This window comes from Ziziphus jujuba, chromosome 3 (genome assembly GCF_031755915.1).
Source record: "Ziziphus jujuba cultivar Dongzao chromosome 3, ASM3175591v1".
Classification (NCBI taxonomy): Eukaryota; Viridiplantae; Streptophyta; class Magnoliopsida; order Rosales; family Rhamnaceae; genus Ziziphus; species Ziziphus jujuba.
This window is the reverse complement of record NC_083381.1, coordinates 16,620,750-16,644,522: the sequence shown is the minus strand read 5'-3', so window position 1 is coordinate 16,644,522 and position 23,773 is coordinate 16,620,750. Positions and strand designations below refer to the sequence as shown.

The 23,773-nt window shown below is 30.8% G+C and overlaps 1 protein-coding gene across 1 annotated transcript; it reads right to left on the bottom strand.

Moving 5' to 3' along the window:
• Positions 1–15,716: 15,716 nt before the first annotated feature.
• On the bottom strand, positions 15,717–18,372 carry LOC107422519 (putative F-box protein PP2-B12; the record flags this gene model as incomplete). Its single annotated transcript, XM_016031980.4, has 3 exons — positions 15,717–16,871; positions 17,072–17,193; positions 17,944–18,372. Coding segments are annotated over 3 exons (984 nt in total), but the record flags the coding sequence as incomplete, so codon positions are not given.
• Between the last annotated feature and the right edge of the window lie 5,401 nt (positions 18,373–23,773).

Below are 23,773 nucleotides of genomic sequence, written 5' to 3'. Positions count from 1 at the left end.
TTATTGACTATTACCAAATATTCTTATATTTTAACAAAAAAAATTTTAACCCCCAAATAAATTTGTATCGAAAAAAAAAAAATCAGCAAAATAAACACTTAATCTTGTGGCATATTTGCTAAGAGAAAAGTATAAAAGCATCTCCAAGTTTATGATATGAACTTTTATAATAAGAAGTGTCAAAATTTGGCACGGCCCAAAATTTGGCACCCATTTCTATGAAAAATGTAAAAGATAGCATTGTCCAACAAAGACACAACATGTGCCTTTTGTTGTGCCTTTTATCATATTAAATTATCCAACCCACCACTTTAGCTGGGACCACTCCAAATTATTTTACAACATGTGTAAAACATTTGCCGCATTAATATTACTACCAACCACATCACATGACCAACTCATCTTTCCAATTTAATTTCTTTTTTTAATTTCTTGAGAACGTAAATATTTTGGTTTTCATGGCGCACCACCACCAACCTCTTCCCTTGTGTAGTCTCTTTCTGCAACAAAAATGACTCTATCATAATCAACACTCTAATCCACACATTAAGAAAAAAAAAAAAAAAAAAAAAAAAAAAAAAAAAAAAAGCTCAGAAACAATCTCTCTCATTTCATCAAATCTTTTTCCATTACTACATAAATTCATTAATTTGTAAATTTATTTTATTCTAATGATGAACTATTGTGCCCGAAAGTCTACTACTAGTTTCTTTAACTGGCTCAATGGAATTATCTAAATCAACCCAAAATAAAAAAAATAAGATAAGTTGCAATCTTTTCGAAACAAATCAAGATCTGGATATTGGCTTAACCGAGATCTGGGTATTTTCCAAACCAATGAAGATCGATAACAATTTTTCCAATCAATTATATTCAACTAAGATATAATTGAAAAAACGTGGAATAAATTTTAACAGATGGTGATAAACTAGTTAAATTGCTAGCAGCTGATGTAGTACCACAGTATCATAGAAGATTTTCTCATTAAATTGGGACAGATATTTAGGGTATTTAATCGGGGTGTGCAAAAAATCGGCTGCTAGATTAAACCGTTCAATTGAATCTAATTTAATTTATTTGTATCAATTTGGATGGGTTTTGAAAATTTAAAATCAATAATTTGATCTATTTAAAATGGTTTTAAAAGGAGAAAAAAAATGAAAGTAATCTAAATCAAATCGATTAAATTATAAACAATTAAAGAATATATATTAAAAAATAATTAGTGAAATATTATTTTTTGTTTTATTTAATGTTTATATTGGCTTGGATATAAAAATCAGTTTTAATTGATATATTATTTTAATGGAGTTTGTTATATTTATGTTACTTTTAAAAAAGATATTTTCATTTCTTTGAAAACTTTAAAGAGATTTTAATAAATAATTTGGCTGTTTTTACAAGAGTAGAAAGGCAAAAATCCAAATTTTGAATTACCTTGTATTTATAATTCTAAAATACAAATTTACAAATCCAATCTAAAACCAAACTATTATCGAATTAGATTAGATTGGATTTAAATGGAAACTATAAAATCGATTAATAATTGAATTAGATTGATATTCGTAAAAATAGGTCAATTTCCAACCGATGAACACCCCTAGTATTTAGCACCTATGCTTCTTATTTATTAATTTTTTACATTTTGATCCCTATTTTTTTTTTTTTTTGACATTTTGATTCCTAAATTTTAATTCTTTTCCACTTTAGTTCTTGGATTATTTTTTATTAAATTGTAAAACCTGTAAACATTGAAAGATATAAAGCAAAATCAGTGAATAATTTCACATTGTTAAGGAAAAAAATGATCAAGTGAGATATAAAAATGAATACTTTTCCTACTAATATGAGGGTTTTTGGGCAAACCAATTTGATTTGGGCCAAAACAACATTGTATAGATTACATCCAAAATAGACAATATAATAGTATGTCACATTGTCTCCTGAATTTTTTATTTTTTTTTTGTTTTTTTTTTTTTTTGGATCACTTTAAGTCGTCAAATTTTGTAGTTTCGTTATTCATTAAAAAAAAAAATTCTAATTTTGTTATTTTATTGTTTTGGTAAAGTATTAAAGCATCACCAAGTTTATGATTTGGACTTTGATAATAGGAAATGTCAAAATTTGGCACCCATTTTTCTGAAAAGTGTAAAAGATAGATTGCCAAATGTTGTATGAGAAAAACAAATATATTGGTTGAAAATGAGTCCTGGAAATTATTTGTTAAATGTACTCTTCTGGCAACTTTTTAATCTCCATTTTTCTCTGAATTTCTTTCTCAGAAAAGAAAAAACAAAAAATGAAAAATGAAAAATGAAAAAAACAAAAACAAGAACAAAAATGAAATTTTTGTTATGAATATATATAAAAGATAGATAAAGAGAGCAAAGTGATTCCAGACTCTTAATGCCCGATTATTTTCTGTGAGAAAATGCAGACCATACAAAGCTTTACATAAAACGCAGACAATACATCAGTGCTTAACCTTTTCCACTTTTAACCTTTGGTCTGCTATTGTCTCAAATTCTTGCGTACTAAATAATAGCAAAGTTTGGAGCCACTACAAACATTAGAATCAATAGCATAAGAATCTCTTACTTTATCATTACTTTTTTTAATTAATCTTGTACTTTTGTCTGGACATGAGCATAAATAATAGGACAAAAGTTAAAGTCTGTTTGAAGAGAAAATTTGAAATATATACAATTAAAGAAAAAAAAAAAAGGGGACAAATGTATACATAAGTACACACATATTATTATAGAAATATTTGAATAAAAATGAAACAGAGAAACTCCCTCATCACTCCCTCTTAACTTTTTTCTTTTTTGGTGAATTCATTCCCCTCAAAAAAAAAAAAAAAAAAAAAAAGTCACGGCAACTTTCTGGAGTTTCAGGTACACTAGTGTGCTTCTTAACCTTTTCCTCTTTCACCTTTTGTCTACAATTTATTGTCTGAAATCCTCGGGGAATAAGTAAAGGTTACTCTCTTTCAAAAAAATAAAATAAAATAAATAATAATAGTAATAATAAAAGATGTTTATACCAACTCTTCTTAACTGACTTTCCTTTCTCTGATATACATATATATATATATATATATATATATATATATATCCTTTCTCTAATGTGTACACACACACACACACACACACACACACACACACACACACACACACACACACACACACATATATGTATAACATATATATATATATATATCCCCAAATTTGTTCGTCTTCAATGCTCAAATATTTCATATAAATTTTACAGTGTTGTGTATTTTTTCTGATTGAATTTACGTGGCAAGATCACGTGAACAATTTATGCAAAACAAGATTAGTGAACAATTTCATATATTACTCGAGAAGAAAATAGTGAATGATATATAAGCATAAACATTTCTGCTATTCATATGAGGCCTTTTAGGCAAATAATTTAGTTTGGGCTAAAACAATATTGTGTGGATTAGGTTCAAAATGGACAAGATCATATTAGTGTCCGAAAGCATAGAATAGTATTAAAAATCTAAATCCAATAAGAAGTATGTCATATTATCACTTGAATTATTATTTTTTTTATCACTTTTAATTTGTCTAATTTTGTAATTTTATTATTCACCAATAAAAGATTTTTGTAATTTCGTTATATTATTGTTTTAGTAAATCTATTACATTAGAATTGCTAAAAGTAGATAAAAAATGATAAAAAGATCTAAGTGCAAAAAAAATAAAAAACAAGCACAAGAAGTCAAGTGTCAAAAAAATTAAAAACTAAAGTGCGAACGCTTGATAATTAAAAAGACATAGGTGATAAAGACCCAAATTTTTATTATGTGGCCAATTTGCTACGAGAGAAATATTAAAGCGTCTCCAAGTTTAAGCTTTGGACTTTTATAATAGGAAGTATCAAAATTTGGCGCGGCCCAAAATTTGGCACTCATTTCCTTGCAAAATATAAAAGATAGCTTTGTCAAATGTAGTATGAGAATAATAAATATATTGGTTAAAAATAAATTATATAATTTAGCACTGCTATTTTTAAGAATTTTTTTTTAACAAATTAGGTTTTTTTTTATTGAAATGATAATGTTAAAATTTGATTAAATAAAATTTACAATTTGGTTTTGTTATTTTTTGGCATTTAAAACATCACTAATGATAAAATTCAATTTTAATATTGTCATTACATTAGCATGAACTTTCCAATTAATAAATATCAATGTCAACTTTTATTGTTACTACTCCAATTAAATTAATATATATATATATATATATTTTTTTTTTTTCGCGCTTTGAGAGCCTCATTTATCAATATAACGAACATGACATTTAAATACCATATATTTCACTAGGACAATGCTTGGTTTCGTTTTGCTAAAAAAAACATAATAGAATTGGCACAAAAACATTATCCTATTCACAACCAAACACTGCATTGTCTTTAGATGTAGTTATTAATTTCTATATACGCCAATCTTTAGGCCTAAACTCAATTCCTTCCACAATTAGGCCAAACTTTCTGTTGAAGTTATCAATCTCCTTTAAGCTGCAAATCACTTTGAAATCTTGTCCATGATCATTGAAAAACTCACCCATCTCTTCTTAAGTGAGACATTTAAGGCATATCTATTGGAGTGTCTAGGAACAAGCACTGTGTACCTCCATGGACCTCTTGTCCTTCAAAATAGACTTCCAATTCTACTGGTTTTTCTTGGAACCCATATCTGCTCTCTGCACACTTGTAGACAAATATGCTACGTAAGTTGTATTCAAAGACAAAACTTTTGTTTCCAAGTGTCCGAAGATATGAAGCCACCACACCTCCCTGAGTTCAGCTACTTCAGAGAACCTGTCCATTAATTAAGATATGCTTTTTTCATTTTTTGCATTGATAGCGGTCTAGTTTTATAATCACGATCTGAAAACTAATGGTGTAAAAAGAGTTTACAGGCTATAGCTATGGACTTATTGAATGGAAATATGTGAAAGCTTATATTACCTAGAATCTGGTAGAGATATCCATTGCCAATAAGTTTGTGTATCTCCCCATATAATGTGTAGCCTTCTTGCTCCTAACATGTAACGTTTCTTTCCACATTCTCTATCTATTCCCAGACTCTGTGCCAAACAAAGCAGTTATTAACATCATTTTATGCATGTCACACAAACACACACATACTGTATAGCACGAAGCAGCAAGAGAAAGGGCATAAGAAGATGTTATTGTTTAAATCACGAAACCAAATATATGATTTTTGATTAATTATTGGTCAATCCATGATATGGTCCTAAAAACATAGTTCTGTTTAGTATTTAAAACCTTATATGTACTACAAAACAGTAAAGTTACCAGCTTCCCTCAATTTTTAATATTTCTAGCCCCAATTATTGTCTTTAATGAGGGAACATGTATAGATCTAGCAAATTCAAGCATGCCGTAATGAACTCATAATTAACTCCAATATAAATAACAATCCAATTTTTATTAGATGCACCAAACTAGGTATGTAAATCTCTCTCTTCCTGCCAAAAGAACAGAGCAAAATAATGATTTTTTGAATTCAAAACAATGTGTCTAGGTCCATTAATTTTCTATGATGGCAATGCAAAGGTTCTTTCACATAAAGTATTGTGGGTTTTAGCTATAAAAACTCTTGGCTACTAAACTTCCAACCACTAGTTTTTGGCTGGTGATTTTTATTTTTAGCAAACCATCTATTATTATTTTAGACCGTAAAAGTTTGGCCACAAAAGATTTATTTAGTTTTTTTTTTTTTTAATGACCAAATTATTAAAAATGATGGTGACATTAGGTGGCAAAAGTCTTTCATATTCATGCCATGTTTGGTTGGAAAATGAAATGACCATTTCCTGTACAAAAGGAAGAGAACCAAACAAGTATAAAATTAATAAGAGGCATAGTACTTATTTCCATCTACCAGCTTTAGGCCTAAGCCCAATTACTTCAACAATGAGGCCTGACTTGTCTCTAACATCAATCTCCATTAGACTAAATACCACAACCCCTATGATCCTCTACATCTCCTCTATCTCGACATGGTCAGATCCTATTCCATGGAGAATCTAAAAACAAACGATACTGGCCAGCCTTGCAGACGTCCTCTTCTCCTTCTAAATATACTTGAAATTTGAGTGGTTTTCGTCAAATCTATCCCTGAAATCTTTAGCTTTTACACAAAGTAACTTCAAAATTAAAGTTTCTTTTTGGGGACAAAATGTTTGTTTCAATCCTTCCCTTGATGTTAACTTGTCAAGCCACCATACATGCCCTAGTTCAACTCCTTCAAAGAACCTACCAGGCCATAAGGTCGAATCAACACATATGTACACATAGTCAGGTTTGCATCGGGTGGATCATCGTATCCAGTCAATCTCCTTTAAAAATACATTATAAGTGACATCAACAATTATTGTTTTCCCAACAGAACCAAGTTCTCGAATAAGGTTGATGTAGAACAGTAACCAAAAATACAAAAAGAGATAGAATTTGATGAAAGTGGAGAAATAATTAAACAAAAGGGGAGAGACAACTAACAAACAAAATAGACTTAGACAAATAAAAAGAGAGAAAGAGAGAACGTTAGAGAGAGATAAAGACAGGGGAAACTATTAGTGTAATGACACGTTTGTTGGTGTCTTAGTTTCTTTTTTTATGTTTAGTTACTTTATATTCAGCTTTTTGGTAAAACACTATTATATTAGATAACCAAAGTATGACTTGTCTTTTGGTGGTATGATTACTGCAATAGTAGGTGAAAAGTAGGTGATTTACTGGTGTAGGCTTATGTTTATATATTTTTGTCTAGAAATGAATGAAGTAAGTTTTTCACACCAAAAAAGCTTCTTTTCTTTCCTTTCGTTTTGCTATGTTTTTTGTCCAAAAATCCAACAAATGGTATCAGAGCTCTAATGATCTTAGTAGGGCTGTGAGTGAAATAGCAAAAAATTCTAGAAACATTCCTTCTACCTTTCCTTCCTTTTTAAATGGCTTCAACTCATTTTTCTTCTCCATCACCTCCTATATTTTCTGGAGAAAATTATGCCATGTGGTCTATAAAAATGAAAGCTTACGTTCAAGCTTTTGACTTGTGGGAAGTTGTAGAGACCAATAGAAATCCTCCCCCTTTGATGACAAATCCCACTATTGCACAAATAAAGCAACATAGTGAGGAGATTGCAAAAACATTTAAGGCTTTATCTGCTTTACATGCTGGTGTTTCAGATGTGATGTTTACTAGAATTATGGCTTACACTACAGCCAAACAGGTCTGGGACAAGCTGAAAGAAGAGTTCCAGGAAAGTGCAAGAACAAGACAGATGCAGGTATTGAATTTAAGAAGGGAGTTTGAAACTTTAAGAATGAAGGATTCTCAGTTGGTAAAAGACTTCATTGACAGACTAATGAAGGTAGTAAACCAAATCAGAATTCTTGGAGAGGAGCTGAGTGACAGAAGAGTTGTGGAGAAAGTGCTGGTCAGCTTACCAGAGAAGTTTGAATCAAAGATTTCATCCTTGAAGGAGTCAAGAGACTTGAATCAGATTTCTTTGTCAGAGCTTGTTAATGCCTTATAAGCAACTGAACAAAGAAGATCTATAAGATAAGAAAAGGCTTCAGAAAGTGCTTTTCTAGCACTACAAAAAGGCAAGTCTCCAGCAAACAATAACCAAAGGAAGCAGCAAGGTAGAGGAAGTAATGACAAAGGACGAGATGGTGTTGGTACAAACAGAGAGAGTGAAAGAAAGAAGTTTGTGATGTGCTCTCATTGCAAAAAGGACAACCATTCTGAAAAATATTGTTGGTTTAGGCCTAATGTTCAGTATAGAGCGTGCAAACAACTTAGACATGTTGAAAAAGTATGCAAAAACAAAGGAGAGCCAATACAACAAGCACACTAAGTACAATTTGCTGATGAAGCATGGCAAAGTGAGGAAAGGTTGTTTGTTGCTACATGTTATGCAGAAAATGGTAGCAAAGAAGCTTGGTTGGTGGATAGTGGTTGTACTCAACACATGACACATGATGCTGATCTCTTCAAATGCTTAGACAGAAGCTTTGTTTCCCAAGTCCAAATTGGAAATGGAGACTTTATTCAAATTCAAGGCAAAGGAGATGTGGCTGTGAAAACTTCAACAGGTACTAAACTCATTTCAAATGTGTTATATGTACCTGAAATTAATCAAAGATTGTTGAGTATGGGACAAATGCTTGAAAATGGATATTCTCTGAATTTTCGAGATAAGTCTTACACAATATATGATTAACATGGAAGTGAAATTCTAAATGTTAGAATGAAAAATAAAAGCTTTGAAGTAGAATGGAAGAGGAAAAAGAGTGAAGTTCAAGCCTCAGAAGAGAATTTTATCCAAGAACATGATGAAATTAAGGAGGAGGCTGATTTAGATGATGAAAATGTCATTAGAATCCGAGGTATAAGACCTTTGTCCGATGTCTGAGGTAAAAGATCCCTGACCGATGTCCAAGATAAAAGATCGTTGACCGATATTCGAGGTAAAAAACCCCTGACCGATGTTCGAGGTAGAAGATCATTGACCGATGTCCGAGGTAAAGACCCCTAACCAATGTTCGATGACAGGACCCGCCCCGGGAACCCTCTCTGAACCTCCCGGGTGATCCCGCCTAGTGAAGTCCCACTGGACAATCTCTAAAAAATACCCAATGGAACCTCACCTTACAACGTAGATAATCAACACCAGCATTAACATTAATACCTCAAATATAAATATATATATATATATATATATATAAATAAGTCCACAACCGGCCTACTGTACTTCAGGCCATAACAACACACATGAGTACTATGGTTTCTACTGAGTTCCATATTTAAAATCAGAGCATTCTAAAAGTGTCAACAAGGTCTATGAGTACAAATAAGAAATAAATAAGTCCAGAAGATAACAATAGGTACAGAAAGGATAAATACGGCTGCTGTAGTGGAAGGAAACAAGCGGTACGCTGTGCGCGAGGTAGACTACTACTAGCCGCCTGGGCCTAGGGGAACGAATTTAAAACAATAAAACGTGAGATAAAGAATCTCAGTGAGTGGCATAGTATAATAGAAAAATAATGATTTATTTCCAAAAAATCTTTCTCTCAAGACCTCTCATTCCACTCATTGAAAGGTTCTCCGTTTAAAAATCATTTCACAAAAACCCAAACTTATACCCCAATTAATATCATGAAAACCGATGCTCGAAAGTATGAAGGAACGATCATTGTAATATTATGAAATGTCTCAAATCATGATATAAACATTTAGGCATAAAATATAATGAATACAGTTCCACCAAATAAATATGAAAAAGTAGAAATCACCACAATATTTGTAAATCAACAATATATATAAACATATACAATGTACCATACGATATACCAATATACAAACCGTGGGATACACCCACCTCACGGCCCTCAATATATGAACGGTGTCGTGGAAATAATAAATAACTGTCGGGACGTATCCAACCTCACGGTCCGTGGCAATAATAAACCGTTGGATGATACCAACCTCACGGCACCGTGGTAATAATAACAAACCGTCGAATAAACCGGACCTCACAGTCCGTGGTAATAATAGATAACCGTTGGATGAAACCAACCTCATGGTACCGTGGTAAACCCAGCGCGCGGTAATATAATATAATATAATACTGATCCAAGGTATTGGCATTACATGGTACATCAATTTAAAATAACCAATACAGTATACATGAAACAATCTTGTAAGATTGTATATATACTTTTCCAAACAATACTATATCATAAATCACAATTTAACTGTCAAGCTCAACCGCTTGTTTAAATATTTCAAAATTTTCAAATCATCATTTCATACGAAAACCAGAAATACCACAGTGAAATATATTCACCATAAACCAATTTTAAGCACATAAAATTATAAAATATTTGATCGTGCTTAAAATTATATGATTTTCAATCTGGTTTCTCAAACCAAATAGTTTCCAAAATGATTTAAAATCTCAATTTAATTACCAAGATATTTAAATTCCACAAGTCCATTTATGGACCCATTAAAATTAAAAATCACTTAAAATATTCTCAAAAATCATATAAAATGATAACGCATATATGTGAAGCAAATATTTATATACGCATAAAACAACATTCTAATCAAATGATATATATACGTAAAATATTTAAACCACATATATACTATACTATATACCCAAATCATTTAAAAATAATATAACCACTCACAGTACTGTAGATGCTCGCGCCTGCTCCTCTACAGGATCACCTCCAGGCTCAACTCGAGTTCCTGTAATATAACAAAATATTCCTCAGGCTCCAAACAACTAAACCAGAGACACTTGTGTGACCTAAATGTCTCCAAATAATTTATAGTACTATAAAATTACATAAATTGGATACCGGGCAGTCCAATTATACCGCGTGCCTTAGGACCCGGTACCCAAAATTGGGGATTTTCACCCGGAGCCTAATCTTTCGAAATTGAACCCCCAATTAGGTCCTAATATTATACAATTTCAGTAATCTAACTTCAATTCTAACCAATTTATCCAAAATCGTCCAAACACAGTCCCAATTTCTCTGAAAATTAACCAAATAACCCCAAAAATAGAACAATTATCAAACGACCTCCAAAATTCACAAATTATATGTCAACGGAAAGCCCAAGAGATAAGAAGTTCACCAGTGGTCTTACCTTGGTCCCGTGACTCCTCCGGTGACCGAAAAATTGACGTAAAGGTTCGGCCGAACTTGAACTTGAGAGATCTCTCAAATAGTGGGGATTTTGGGCAATCTAACCACGGAAATGGACTCAGAGGGGTCGAAAATGGTGGGATAGAGGTATGGGTTGAGCTGGGTTGGCCGAAAAAAAACAAGAAAAAAGGAGGGAGAAACTTTTCAGCCGTCGGGCTTCTCCGGCCTGATCTGGGCGCGTCCGGTGACTAGTGGCCTTGAAATTTTGCGGCCGAGCTCGCCTCCGTCCCCCGATCCTCTCTAGCCAGCGCGTGTAGCAAGGTGGTGGCCACCGATGGGTCAAACGGCGTAAACCCGGTTGAAGGTAAAAAGGATCGGTTGGAGCCCGTGGGTATGGGGTGTTTTTTTTTTTTTTTTCCTCGAGTTTTTTTGGAGAGAAAATGAGTATTTTTGGGCTTTTTCTTCCTGTTTGGCACAATTACCGAGGCGTATATAGAGCCTAAATCACTAACAAATAAAAATTGGAGACTGGTTTGGACACTGATATAAAACTTATGTTTAAAACTTCTCAAAACCATAACTTTTATGCGTAACTCGGAATTTGGCATGCCGCCAGTCTATGAACTCGTAACGACGAGATCTATACAATGGTACCTCAGTCAGACCAAAAATATTAACTGTTGAAAAAGTCAACTCGAACCCACATATTGTTCACTTGGTCAAACTTTGTCAAACTTAGTCAAACTTATTTAATTATGTGCTTTTTTTTTTGTATGAGGTGTTACATTTGAGGCATAAGAACTTTGCCCGATGTCTGAGGTAAAAGACCCCTGACCGGTGTCCGAGGTATAAGACCTTTGTCTGATGTCCAAGGTAAAAGATCCCTGACCGATATCCGAGATACAAGACCCCTGGCCGATGTCCGAGGTATAAGACCTTTGACAGATGTATATAAGAGATGCCACCTAGCATTGTGTGATCCGATTACTTTCTATGATGCAAATCAGTTTGAGACACGAAGAGAAGCCATGGAAACTAAAATCAGCACAATAAACAAAAACACGACTTGGGAGTTGGTGAAAAATCCTCAAGGCAAAAAGGAAATTGAAGTGAAATGGGTCTTTAGGACCAAGCTCAATGCAGATGGTACTATAAATAAGCATAAAGCAAGATTGGTAGAAAAGAATTATATGCAGCAATCAGGTATTGATTGTGGAGATACGTTTGCACCAATTGCAAGGCATGAGACAATTAAATTTCTACTAGCTCTTGCTGCTAAAGAAGGTTAGAAAGTTTACCAGTTAGATGTGAAATCCGCATTTCTAAATGGTTACTTGCAAGAAGAAGTGTATATTGAACAACCTGAAAGCTTTGTTGTTCAAGGAAAGGAAGACAAAGTTTATAAGCTAAAAGAAATGGTAAAGTGAAGCTGGTTCATTACAAGTCTGAGGTCCAGCTTGCTGATATTTTTACAAAAGTCTTGCCAAGAAAAAGGTTTGAAACATTAAGAAATGATCTTAGTGTTTCAGCAAAAGTGTCAAGGAGGAATGTTAGTGTAATGACACTTTTGTTGGTGTCTTAGTTTCTTTTTTATATTTAGTTACTTTATATTCAGCTTTTTGGTAAAACATTGTTATATTAGGTAACTAAAGTATGACTTGTCTTTTGGTGGTATGATTACTGCAATAGTAGGTGAAAAGTAGGTGATTTACTGTTGTAGGCTTATGTTTATATATTTTTGTCCAAAAATGAATGAAGTCAGTTTTTCACACCAAAAAAGCTTCTTTTCTTTCCATTCGTTTTGCTGTGTTTTTTGTCCAAAAATCCAACAGAAACATGTCCCTAAATGATAGAACAACTTTATTCAACAATTCGTAATCATAATAGTAGTCTTGTTTAATAGGATTACAATAATCCCCATTTATAATAAAAAAAAAAAATCTAATGAACATAAGGAAACTAAATCAAAATCCTAATGAAACATAAAAAAATGTTTAAGAACCTAAAAATTATAAATTCTAATACAATACTTGTATTCTCTATCAGATTGTTTTCAGTTTGTCGGCCCAAGATTTGAGAAACACGTTCTATTTGCTGCTGCCTTCCAACAACAGGATCCAACTTACCCCCCAAAAAGACCCCCAAAAAAAAAATTTGTTCTAAAAACAGTTCACAACAAAGAAACACCATCTCACTATGCACCATAAGAATTAGAAAGACTTATTGCACATTACCTCTTCTGCTAGCTTAGTCAGTCGAATTAGTTCCTTTCTCCTCTGGAGTTGGCATCTTATTTCCACTGCTTCCTCCTCCAACACCTTCATCCACCATACGAATTACCTGCCCAACACCCAATGAAAGGTGATTGGTTTTTTATCCACAATAACAAAGACTATTTTGACACCAAAATGTAATACGGTTGGAGCATTTTTTTATTTTTTATTATTATTATTATATTTTTTTAAGTACCTGTGCGCGAATACTACTTGGTTCAGCACCTAAGTTTTCAAGAACACAAATTGCTGCACCTCCACCCTCACGAAGCGGGGCTAAAAGCAAGTGCTCAGAACCAATGTAATCATCATGCCCTTGCAAGATTCTCATGAAATATATATATATGGACCGACCCTTTCAGTATATAACTAAAGCATAATGTGATATTCTAAATTAAAAGGAAGCCAAAATTATTTAATCAAAGGAAAAAAATAAATAAATAGATACCAGTTGGCAAGCTTCCTCTAGAGGACTCAAGAACACGCTTTGCACGGACAGCAAATGGAATATGTACTACAACATGATAATCAAATGCACAACCGTTTCCAATTATCTTCTCCACTTCGACACGCGCTTGTTTATGACTTATTCCCTTGGATTTAAGGATCTTGGCAGCAATTCCATTTCCCTCACCAATAAGGTCCAACAGCATCTGCTCCGTGTCAATATGATTGCGACCAACTCTGCTTGCTTCAACCTGTGCAAGCAGAATTGCGTTGATTTCTGTCCCTGTAAAGCGCTGAAACACGGGTGCTTCAGGTACACCACTACCACCACCACCTCTGGTTGTAGTAGCCCTTTGAGTATAGTTTTGAGTTTGGAGCCACCGTGAAGGAGAGATTGCAATTGCAGCAACTTAGGATGGAAATCATCTTCCTCATGGCCAGGACTCCTCACCAAATTATAATCCAAAGCATTCAAACCTCGTAATCCTGATACGCCTCTCATTCTCAATCCGGGTACTTGTAAGCTGCTGCTGCTGCACATCATTATGACTCTGCAGCTTCTTGCTTTAGGCTTAGGTTGGCCATGCCTTAAACCAGATACCAAGCAGGAGTATTAGTTGATCGAACCACAACCCTAGCCATTATGCCCTATGCTGCAGAAAAATCTACTTCTTATTAGAATTCCATATCAAACATATATATATATATATAATATGTATGTATGTATATATATATATATATATGTATATGATTTTGCTTTCCATAAATTGATGAGAATCTAATGTACAATATTATTTTGGGAGGGCCAATTTTGGTGCAGAGGGATACTTCATCACCTAACATGCCTACATTTCGTGGCAAAACTAACCCTGCCAAAACTATATTCAATATTAGATTCTCATTTTATAAAATGAATATGATCCTCTCATAGCAAAAGTGGATATATATTTACATATAAATGCATAAAACAAAAATGTGTAGAACAGAATTTACCAAAAAAATGCATGGATCATGAGTGACATCAATAAAAGGTAATACATACAGTGTTGACATAGTATATATAGAGATATACCCCTATAATCCAAAAAGCATATACAAGCATATACATACAGTGTTGATATAGTATATATAGAGATATACCCCTATAATCCAAAAAGCATATACAAGCATTTGCATTTGAAATACCCCTATAATCCAAAAAGCATATACAAGCATTTGCATTTGAAATTAAGTACTCTCTCATTTTTGGCAGAGCCTAGAAGAACCACCGCCGCGGGTGGAGCAAGGGCAAGATTGGATACTGGGTTTATCGTGAGGTAAAAATATCAAAATAAGTGTAGAGTTTTATGCGTGTGTGAATTAGTGAAAAACCCTTGTACGTAGAAGTAAATCAGGCTCATATTAGGTCCATCTAAACTTTGAATTATATCAAAAAAAATTAAAAATTTATATACTGATGAAAAATGAATTTATTAATATATTAAAATCGATATTATAAAATAGCACATCTTGTCAAGACCGAGTGAATCATAAATCTGCCTTTAAATCTCCTTAAGCACTTCAAAATTAAAAAGCAAATCTTGACTGTTTCGGACTTTTTAAAATGTATTTGGAAATCTCGTTATAACCTATTTTTAAATCTTAACCAGGAAATAATAAAAAACAAGAAAAACGGTCCAGAAAGAACACCATAAAATTATAAGCCTGGTGTTTTTTGGGTTAAATAATATGGGCCTGATGTGAGAATTGATTTTTTGAGTTCAAAACAATGTGACCAGGTCCATTAATTTTCCATGACGGCGAAGGCAATTTCACATATGATGTTGGGTACCATCCTTTTTGGAAACATTCCATAAGTGTTTCGAAAATTTTCTCAAAAATAATAAATGAATTATTATTCCCAAAGTAATTAATTTCTCAACTAGCATTTTAAAATATATAATTAATACTAATAATCAATTTAGTCACTAAAGGTTGGCTTTAGCCATAGAAATTTTTTTGCTATTAAACCTTCAACCACTAATTGTGATTCTTACTAGCGAACTATCACCATCAAATGATCAAAATATAAACATATATATGTGTTATTCTTTTTTCTTTATTCTGCATTTAAAGACCAAATTATTAAAAATGATTGTGTCATTAGAAGACCAAAGTCTTGATATTTATTCCACATTTGGTTGAAAAATAAAACGACCATTTCCAATTCCAATATTTGGTTTGCTTAAGGCCACAAAAATTCCATAAAAACCTTTGAAACGGAAATTTCAAACAATTTAATCTTCTATGAATTGAGTCAATGTGAACCCCATTGACCCATTGACTATTACTATAGAAGGATTGACATAGGAAATAACAAGAAGCAAAGAAAATACAACCAAATACTGCATTGTCTTTAGATGATAATTATCAATTTCTGAATACACCAATCTATAGGCCTAAATTCCTTCCACAATTAGGCCAAATTTTCTGTTGTAGTCATCAATCTCCTTTAAGCTGCAAATTACTTTGAAATCTTATCCATAATCATTGAAAAACACACATCTCAATCTCCATCCATCCATCTCTTCTTTCTTGAGACATTCGAGGCATATCTAGTGGAGTGTCTAGGAACAAGCACTACGTACCTCCATGGACCTCTTGTCCTTCAAAATGGACTACATATTCTACGGGTTTTTGGAACCCGTATCCGCAAACTTGAAGACAAAATATGCTATATAAGTTGTGTCAAAAGACAAAATTTTTGTTTCCAACCATCCAACGATTTGAAGCCACCATACCTCCTTGAGTTCAGCCACTTCGAAGAACCCGTCCATAAATTAAGATATGCCTTTTCATTTTTGCATTGATACCGGACTAGTTTTATACTCACGATTTGAAAACTGATGGTGTAAAAAGAGCTTATAGGCCTAAGCTTAAAAACAGAGCATCCAAGTCCAACAAAAGAAAAAGAGAGAATTAACGAAGCCACTACCATACATACTTTTCTATCCACCAGCTTTAGGCCTAAGTTCAATTCCTTCTACAATGATTCCATACTTCACAGCAGCATTAATTTCCATTAGATTGAGTATCAGAACCCCATGATTTTCTCCACCATCATTGAAGAACTCCCCCAATTCAACCTCCATCCAACCATCTCCTCTATATGCTCCACATAGTTGCTGCATATTCTTAATCTTATTCTTTGGAGGGCCTAACAGCACTTCTCTTCTCCCATATCCTTCGCCATGGATTTCCTCATCTCCTTCAAAATTGACTTGAACCGTAACAGGTTTTTCATGAAACCGGTATCGGTGCCGCCTGAGTTTGTACACAAAGTAAACTGCATAAGTTGTTTGTGGGGACAAAATGTTTGTTTCAATCCTTCCTTTCATCTCAAACCACCATACATGTCTTAGTTCAGCCACTTCAGAGAACCTGGGAGAAATTGGAAAGAAAAATCTCTATTTGAGAACGGGAAATATTTTTGCTATTAAATTCCATCTGAATCAAAGAAAGTAGTTTTTGTTCCATTTTGTAAAATAAAAATTCTCAAATCCATCAAAAAATAACATTGTTTGAGCGAAAAAAGACATAAAAATAATAATAATGAGTGAGTAAAAGAGTAGGGAAATCACCTAGACGATGCAGGTAGAGATATCCAATGCCAATATTGAGGTGAACTTCCCCATATAATTGTGAGCCTTCTTGCGCCCATCATATAACATTTCTTTCCACTATTCTTCTCTATTGCAAAGCTCTGCAAGTATGTCAAAAACATGCGGATATAAAAAGCCATGTCTGACCACATATATACATAGGAAGTTTTGATGGTAAAATCATCATATATCTATCATCTATGTGATATATATATATATATATATATATATTCATGAATATTCTCCATTTTTTATATTGGGTTTTTGGGCCATTCGCATTCTAGAGATTTGCTAGAGGAAGCAGTGGATTTACCAGTGGACTATCCCTGTTAGTACTAAAGTTATGTTTTCTTAAGGCTGATTTCTTAAGACTTCACTTCAGTCTTGTTTTTTTAAAGGTGCGATGACAATTATATGGATCTTCTCTTCTTTTAACATAATTATATAAAACTATTATTGAAAGGTTTGAAATTTATCTTCTAAATTGGGGAAGTACAGCCTGGTTTGAAAAAAAATCATTGTTTTCTTGGATAATGATCCTGAATCTCTCCACCCAAGCATAAATAATAGAATAATATTACAGGCACCATCTATCAACATATAAATACAAGCTTGCCTAATTACAGTGACATACTAATAATGAGTTTTTCTTCCTCAACCTTACTAAGCATAAAATATATATATATATATATATAGTAATAATAATAAAATAACAATTTCTTTTTAAAAAAATTCCAAATTCCGGTTGATGAACTTTGACTGTGAGTACTAACAGAACCCAATGATAATGAATTTAAATTGAAAAAAACAAATAATTAGACGAAGTAATAAAGGACTGGTTTGTTGCTTACCATATTACCATCGTCTACAAGGACTGGATGATGAGAAAGATGGAAAAAGAGTTGCTTCATGGAAAGGGAATCCATTAATGATGGTTGTAAAGATGAGTTTGAAAGGATTTGGTGATAGTCATGGGGTAGAAACTTTCTCCAAACCAAATCTGAGTCCATGGCTGATCTAAACAGAGCACAAACCAGAGCCGACCTGCTAGCATCCCTTGGTGATGTCAACGAAATTATTTGTGAAATGCACTCTTCCGGCAACTTTGTAATCTCCATTTTCCTCTGATTTTCTTTCTCAGGAAACAAAAACCAAAGAAACAAAGCATGATATTTTTTATATGAATATATATATATATATATATTAGAGAGAGAGAGAGAGAGAGAGAGAGAGGGAGAGAGATAAAGATGGCAAAGTGATTCCCAACTCTTTAAGCCTGATTATTTTCTTTATGAGAAAACTTAATGCCGAAGTATACGAGGGGTTCTTTAGTAATTAAATTGGGATAGATATTTAGGGTATTTAATAGGTGTGTGAAAAAACATCGGCTGCCAGATTAAACCGTTCAATTAAATCTAATTCAATTTGTTTGTATCAATTTAAATGGATTTTAAAAATTTAAAATCAATAATTTGATCGGTTTGAATTGATTTTAAAAAAAAATCTAAATTAAACAAATTAATAACAAAAAAGATTAGTTCCAGTAATTTGTTTAAAAAAATTCAACCAATTAAAATATAAATAACTAAAAAATATATATTAAAAATAATTACCAAATTATTATTTTTTTGTTTTATTTAAGGTTTATATTGATTTGCATTATTTGATATAAAAATTAATTCTAATTGATATATTATTTTAATGGAGTTTGTCATATTTATCTTATTTTAAAAAAATATTTTCTTTTTTTTTCTGAAAACATTAAAGAAATTTGACTATTTTCATAAGAGTAAAAAAAAGGCAAAAATCCAAAGTTTCGACTACTTTGTATTTATAATTCTAAAATCCAAATTTATAAATCCATCCAAAATTGACCATCTAATCCAATCCAAAATCAAATTAGTATCAAATTAAATTAGATTGGATTTGATTGAAAACTATAAAATCAATTAATAATTGAATTAGATTGATATTTGTACAAAAAGATCAGTTTTAATCAATGAACACCGCTAGTATTTAGCACATATGCTCCTTCCTTATTAAGCTTTTACATTTTGATCCCTGATTTCTTTTTTCTTTTCTTTTTTGACATTTTGATTCTTAAACTTTATTACTTTTTTTTTATTTGTTTGCACTTTAGTTCTTGGATTATTTTTTATTAAATTGTAAAACCTATAAATTTTGAAGGATATGAAGCAATATCAATGAATAATTTTACATTGTTTGGGAAGAAAATGGTCAAGTGAGATATAAGTATAGACACTTTTTCCACTAATATGAGATTTTTTGGGCAAACCAATTTGGTTTTTGCCAATATAAAACTGTATAGACTATATCCAAAATAAACAATATTATATTAGTAAAACGCATAATGGTTTCAAAATCTAAACTCAATCGAAAGTATATCATATTGTCCCCTGAAATTATTATTAAATTTTTTTTTTTTTTGGTCATTTTAACTTGTCAAAATTTTTTATTTCGTTGTTCACAAAAAAAATAAATAAATAAATAAAAATAAAAAAAATCTTATTTTGTTATTTGATTGTTTTGGAAAATCCATTACATTAGCACTACAAAAAAGCAGACAAAAAAAAAAAAACTGAATTTTAAAAATCAAAGTGTCAAAAAAAAAAATCAGAAATTAAAGAGTAAAGGCTTAGTGATTAAAGGGTTATAAATGATAAAAACCCGAATTTTAATCTTGTGGCCTATTTGCTACGAGAAAAGTGTATAAGCATCTCCAAGTTTATGATTTGGACTTTTATAATAGGAAGGGTCAAAATTTGGCACGGCCCAAAATTAGGGGCCCATTTATGTGAAAAATGTAAAAGATAGGATTGTCAAATGTTGTATGAGAATAATAAATATATTGGTTGACAATAAGTCATGGAAATTATTTGTGAAATGCACTCTTCCGGCAGCTTTGTAATCTTCATTTTTCTCCCACTTCCTTTTTCAGAAAAGGAAAAACAAAGAACCAAAAAAAAAAAAAAAAAAAATTCTATATGTATATATATATATAAAAGAGATAAAGAAGGCAAAGTGATTTTGAAATTTTAGGGTCTGTTTTTAAAACAGTTCTCTGTTTTATTCTTTAAAAAGAAAACTGTTTTCAAAATAAAAAATTACTTGTTTGACTATCCGTTTTAAAAAATAAATGAAAAAAATTTAGAAAACAATAAAATGATGTTTTCACCTGTTTTGAAAATAATAAAATATATATTATTTTAATTTGTTTTCTTCATCGTTTTTTTTTTTTAGTCTGCATTTTTCTATCTTATAGAGAGAAAGTTATAGAGAAAAAACATTACTTCAATTCTTTGGAATATCTTAAAGAGAGAAAGATAGAATATTATGCCTTGACAAATATATCCAATTCAATTTTTTTATTATTTTATTTTATTTTCTTCTTTTTTTTAATCCTTTATAAGTTACATCAATTAATTTTTTATCGTTATTTTTTATTTTCCTTTCCTTTGTTTTATACCTACTAGTTTTTTTGTTTTTTTATTTTACTTCTTTTATCAGTTTTTTTTTTTGGCCAATATTACTTAAATCAATTATTTATTTTTCTTTTTTTTCTTTTTCCTTATTTTCCATTTTTTCTTATCAAATATTCTCTCTCTCTCTCTCTTCTATTTTGTTCTTTTTACTGATTTTCCATTTTTCCTTTATTCCATTATTTTTTTCTTATTTTCCATTTCTATCATATTTTTTTAAATTTTTAAATTTTTACTTTTTCTTTTTCATTTGTTTTTTTTGGTTTTTCTCTAAGTTATTCTTTTTTTTTTTTTTCCTTAGTTCGATTTTTTATTTCCCCTTATCTCCCATTGTATTTACTTTTTTCCTTTTTATTGTTTATTTTTATTTTTATTTTTATATTTCTTCTGTAATAGTATCAAAAAGGTCTAAACATATGACTTGACTATGTTGGTAACATATAAAAGTTAATAGTTTTATTCTTATACTAATATGAGATTTTATGGATGTTTATAGCTATATATATGTATATATATTATATATTAGGTTCTTTGTATGTAAAAAAAAATAAAAAAGTAGAAAAAATAAAAACTTTTTTTTAAAAAAATTTAAAAATTATTTAGCCAAACATATTTTCTATTTTTTTAGTTTTGAAAATTATTTTTAAGTATTAATAGCCAAAAGCTTCTTATTCTCATTAAACAGTAAAAAATAATTTTTTATTTTCTATTTCGAAAATAATATTTCAAAAATAAAAACATAACCAAATAAATCCTTACTATCCTATTAAAATTATTTTTGAGAAAACGCAGACCATACAAAGCTTTATTTCAAACGCAACATTACATCAGTGGTCAACCTTTTCCTCTTTTTGACCTTTGGTCTGCTTTTGCCTCAAATCCTTGCATACTAGGTAAAGATTATCCTCTTTTCAAAAGAAATGAAAAAAGAAAAAGAAAAGTGTAGGTTATCTTTAGTTTGGACATGAGCATAAGAATTAAGAAGGATATATTTAATTTAGAGTTTGAAGTATTTTAAAAATATTTAAAAGTTTAAAGGTATTTGATTTGGATTTTAAAAGAATTTATACAAGTCCAATGATATTCAATTCAAATTTTAATGGATTTTATAAAAGTTTATTAAAATCTAGATATATTCAATTAGAATTTTATAAAATTCTTTTAAAATCTAGTAGTATTTAAAAAGTAATTGACTTTAAAAGATTTTAAAAAATGATAAATTTTATTGGATTTGAAAGGATTTTAATAGTAAAATTGTAAAAAAATTTGTTAATATAAAATCCAGCATTAATATCAAAAATTTCGTTGGATTCTTATAAATTTCTTATGAAATATATAAAATTTTACAATAATCCATCAAATCTTTTAAAATTTATAACTCATTTTAAATTCATTAAATTTTAAATTGAATACACCATTTAAGTTGTTATCCATATCCTGACTAGGCTGTCTAATTAAAGTGGGAAACAACTCGCGTGGAAATGACAAACGGACACAAAAGAAAAAAGGATGGACCACAATATTTCATTTCGGAAAACATAAGCTTGTAGAAAAATTTAATATGCCAATTCAGCTTATATGACAATTTAATTAGCATCAGTTTTGCCAGTGATAAACAATAATACTCGCTGATATAACATTTATGTAACCATGATATATTAGTCTTTTTAATGATAAAATATTCAGAAATTTTAATATAGGACAACATCCAATATTTGCTCTGTTTATTAAAATAAAGCTAATAAATAATGAATAAAACTTTCTTTTTTGGTTTTAGTGATGTTATGTCCTATAATGCTTTATTGAAAAAACCCATGTTACTGCTAGTATATGTTTATATGTATCATTATTGCGATTTGTTAAGATGATGAATGGATGGCTAATATTTAAATATACGTACATACATATATATATATATATATATATATATATATTGAGAAAAACTGATTGCTTTATTGCCATTAACATGGTGAATCGAGGGATCAGTGTCTGGATATGGAGGGCAATATATTGTTGATCAAGATTTAGAGTTAGTAGGGAATTTTTCCAATATTATCTTGCTTATTTTCCAAGAAATGCACACTTCCCGCAACTTGGTAATTTCAATTTTTTCCCTGATTTTCTTTTTCTTTTTTAAATAAAATAAAAATAAAAAAATGAAAAAAAAAAATTTAATAGGTATATGTATAATAGACATAAAGCGGGAAAAGTGATTCAGGAAACTTAATGCCCAATTATTTTCTTTTTGATAAAACTTAATGCAGAAGTATATGACGGGCTTCTTTAGTAATTAATTAGGATAAATTTTTAGGGTTTTAGCAACTATGCTCCTTGATTATTAAGCTTTTATATTTCAATCTTTGATTTGTTTATGACGGGCTTCTTTAGTAATTAATTAGGATAAATTTTTAGGGTTTTAGCAACTATGCTCCTTGATTATTAAGCTTTTATATTTCAATCTTTGATTTGTTTTCTTTTGGCGTTTTGATTCTTATATTTTAATATTTTTTTAACACTTTAATCCTTTAATTATTTTAGATTAAATTGTAAAATATGTGAACTTTGAAACATGTAAGATACAAAATAAAAAAATTAATGAACAATTTCATATTGCTCAAGAGTAAAATGGTGAAATGATGATGCCTTTTGGGCAAGTCAGTAACGTTTGGGGCAATTCAATCTCCTAGAAACATGCTAATCTCCATTTATTTTTATTTTTTTATCATTTTATGCTTAACTAAAATTGACGAGAAAACCAAAGTAAGCTCTTTTCAAGCTTTTAGTTTTCAAGAATAATTTGAACCGTGAAAATGGAAATGAGAAATTGATCACGTTGTTATCTAGAAACAGGCACCGGGTTAGAGATGATTGGTCAATCCATCCTCTATTTTTATGGAATATTATACGATGACTTGGCATTGACTTTCTAAACGACTTGCATGGAAATTGATGAATGGAGACGAGAGAAAAAAGATGGACGACGAAATTTTGGGAAACAAATTAACATTGTAGAAAATTTTAATTTGTCATATGCGAAATTTAGCTGATATGACAATTTAATTAGCATCAATTTTATCATTGACAAGCAACAATACATGACGATACAACACTTATGTAACCTTTGTAGTTTATTAGTCTTTTTAATGACAGATATTTAAAAATTCCATTATAAAACATCACA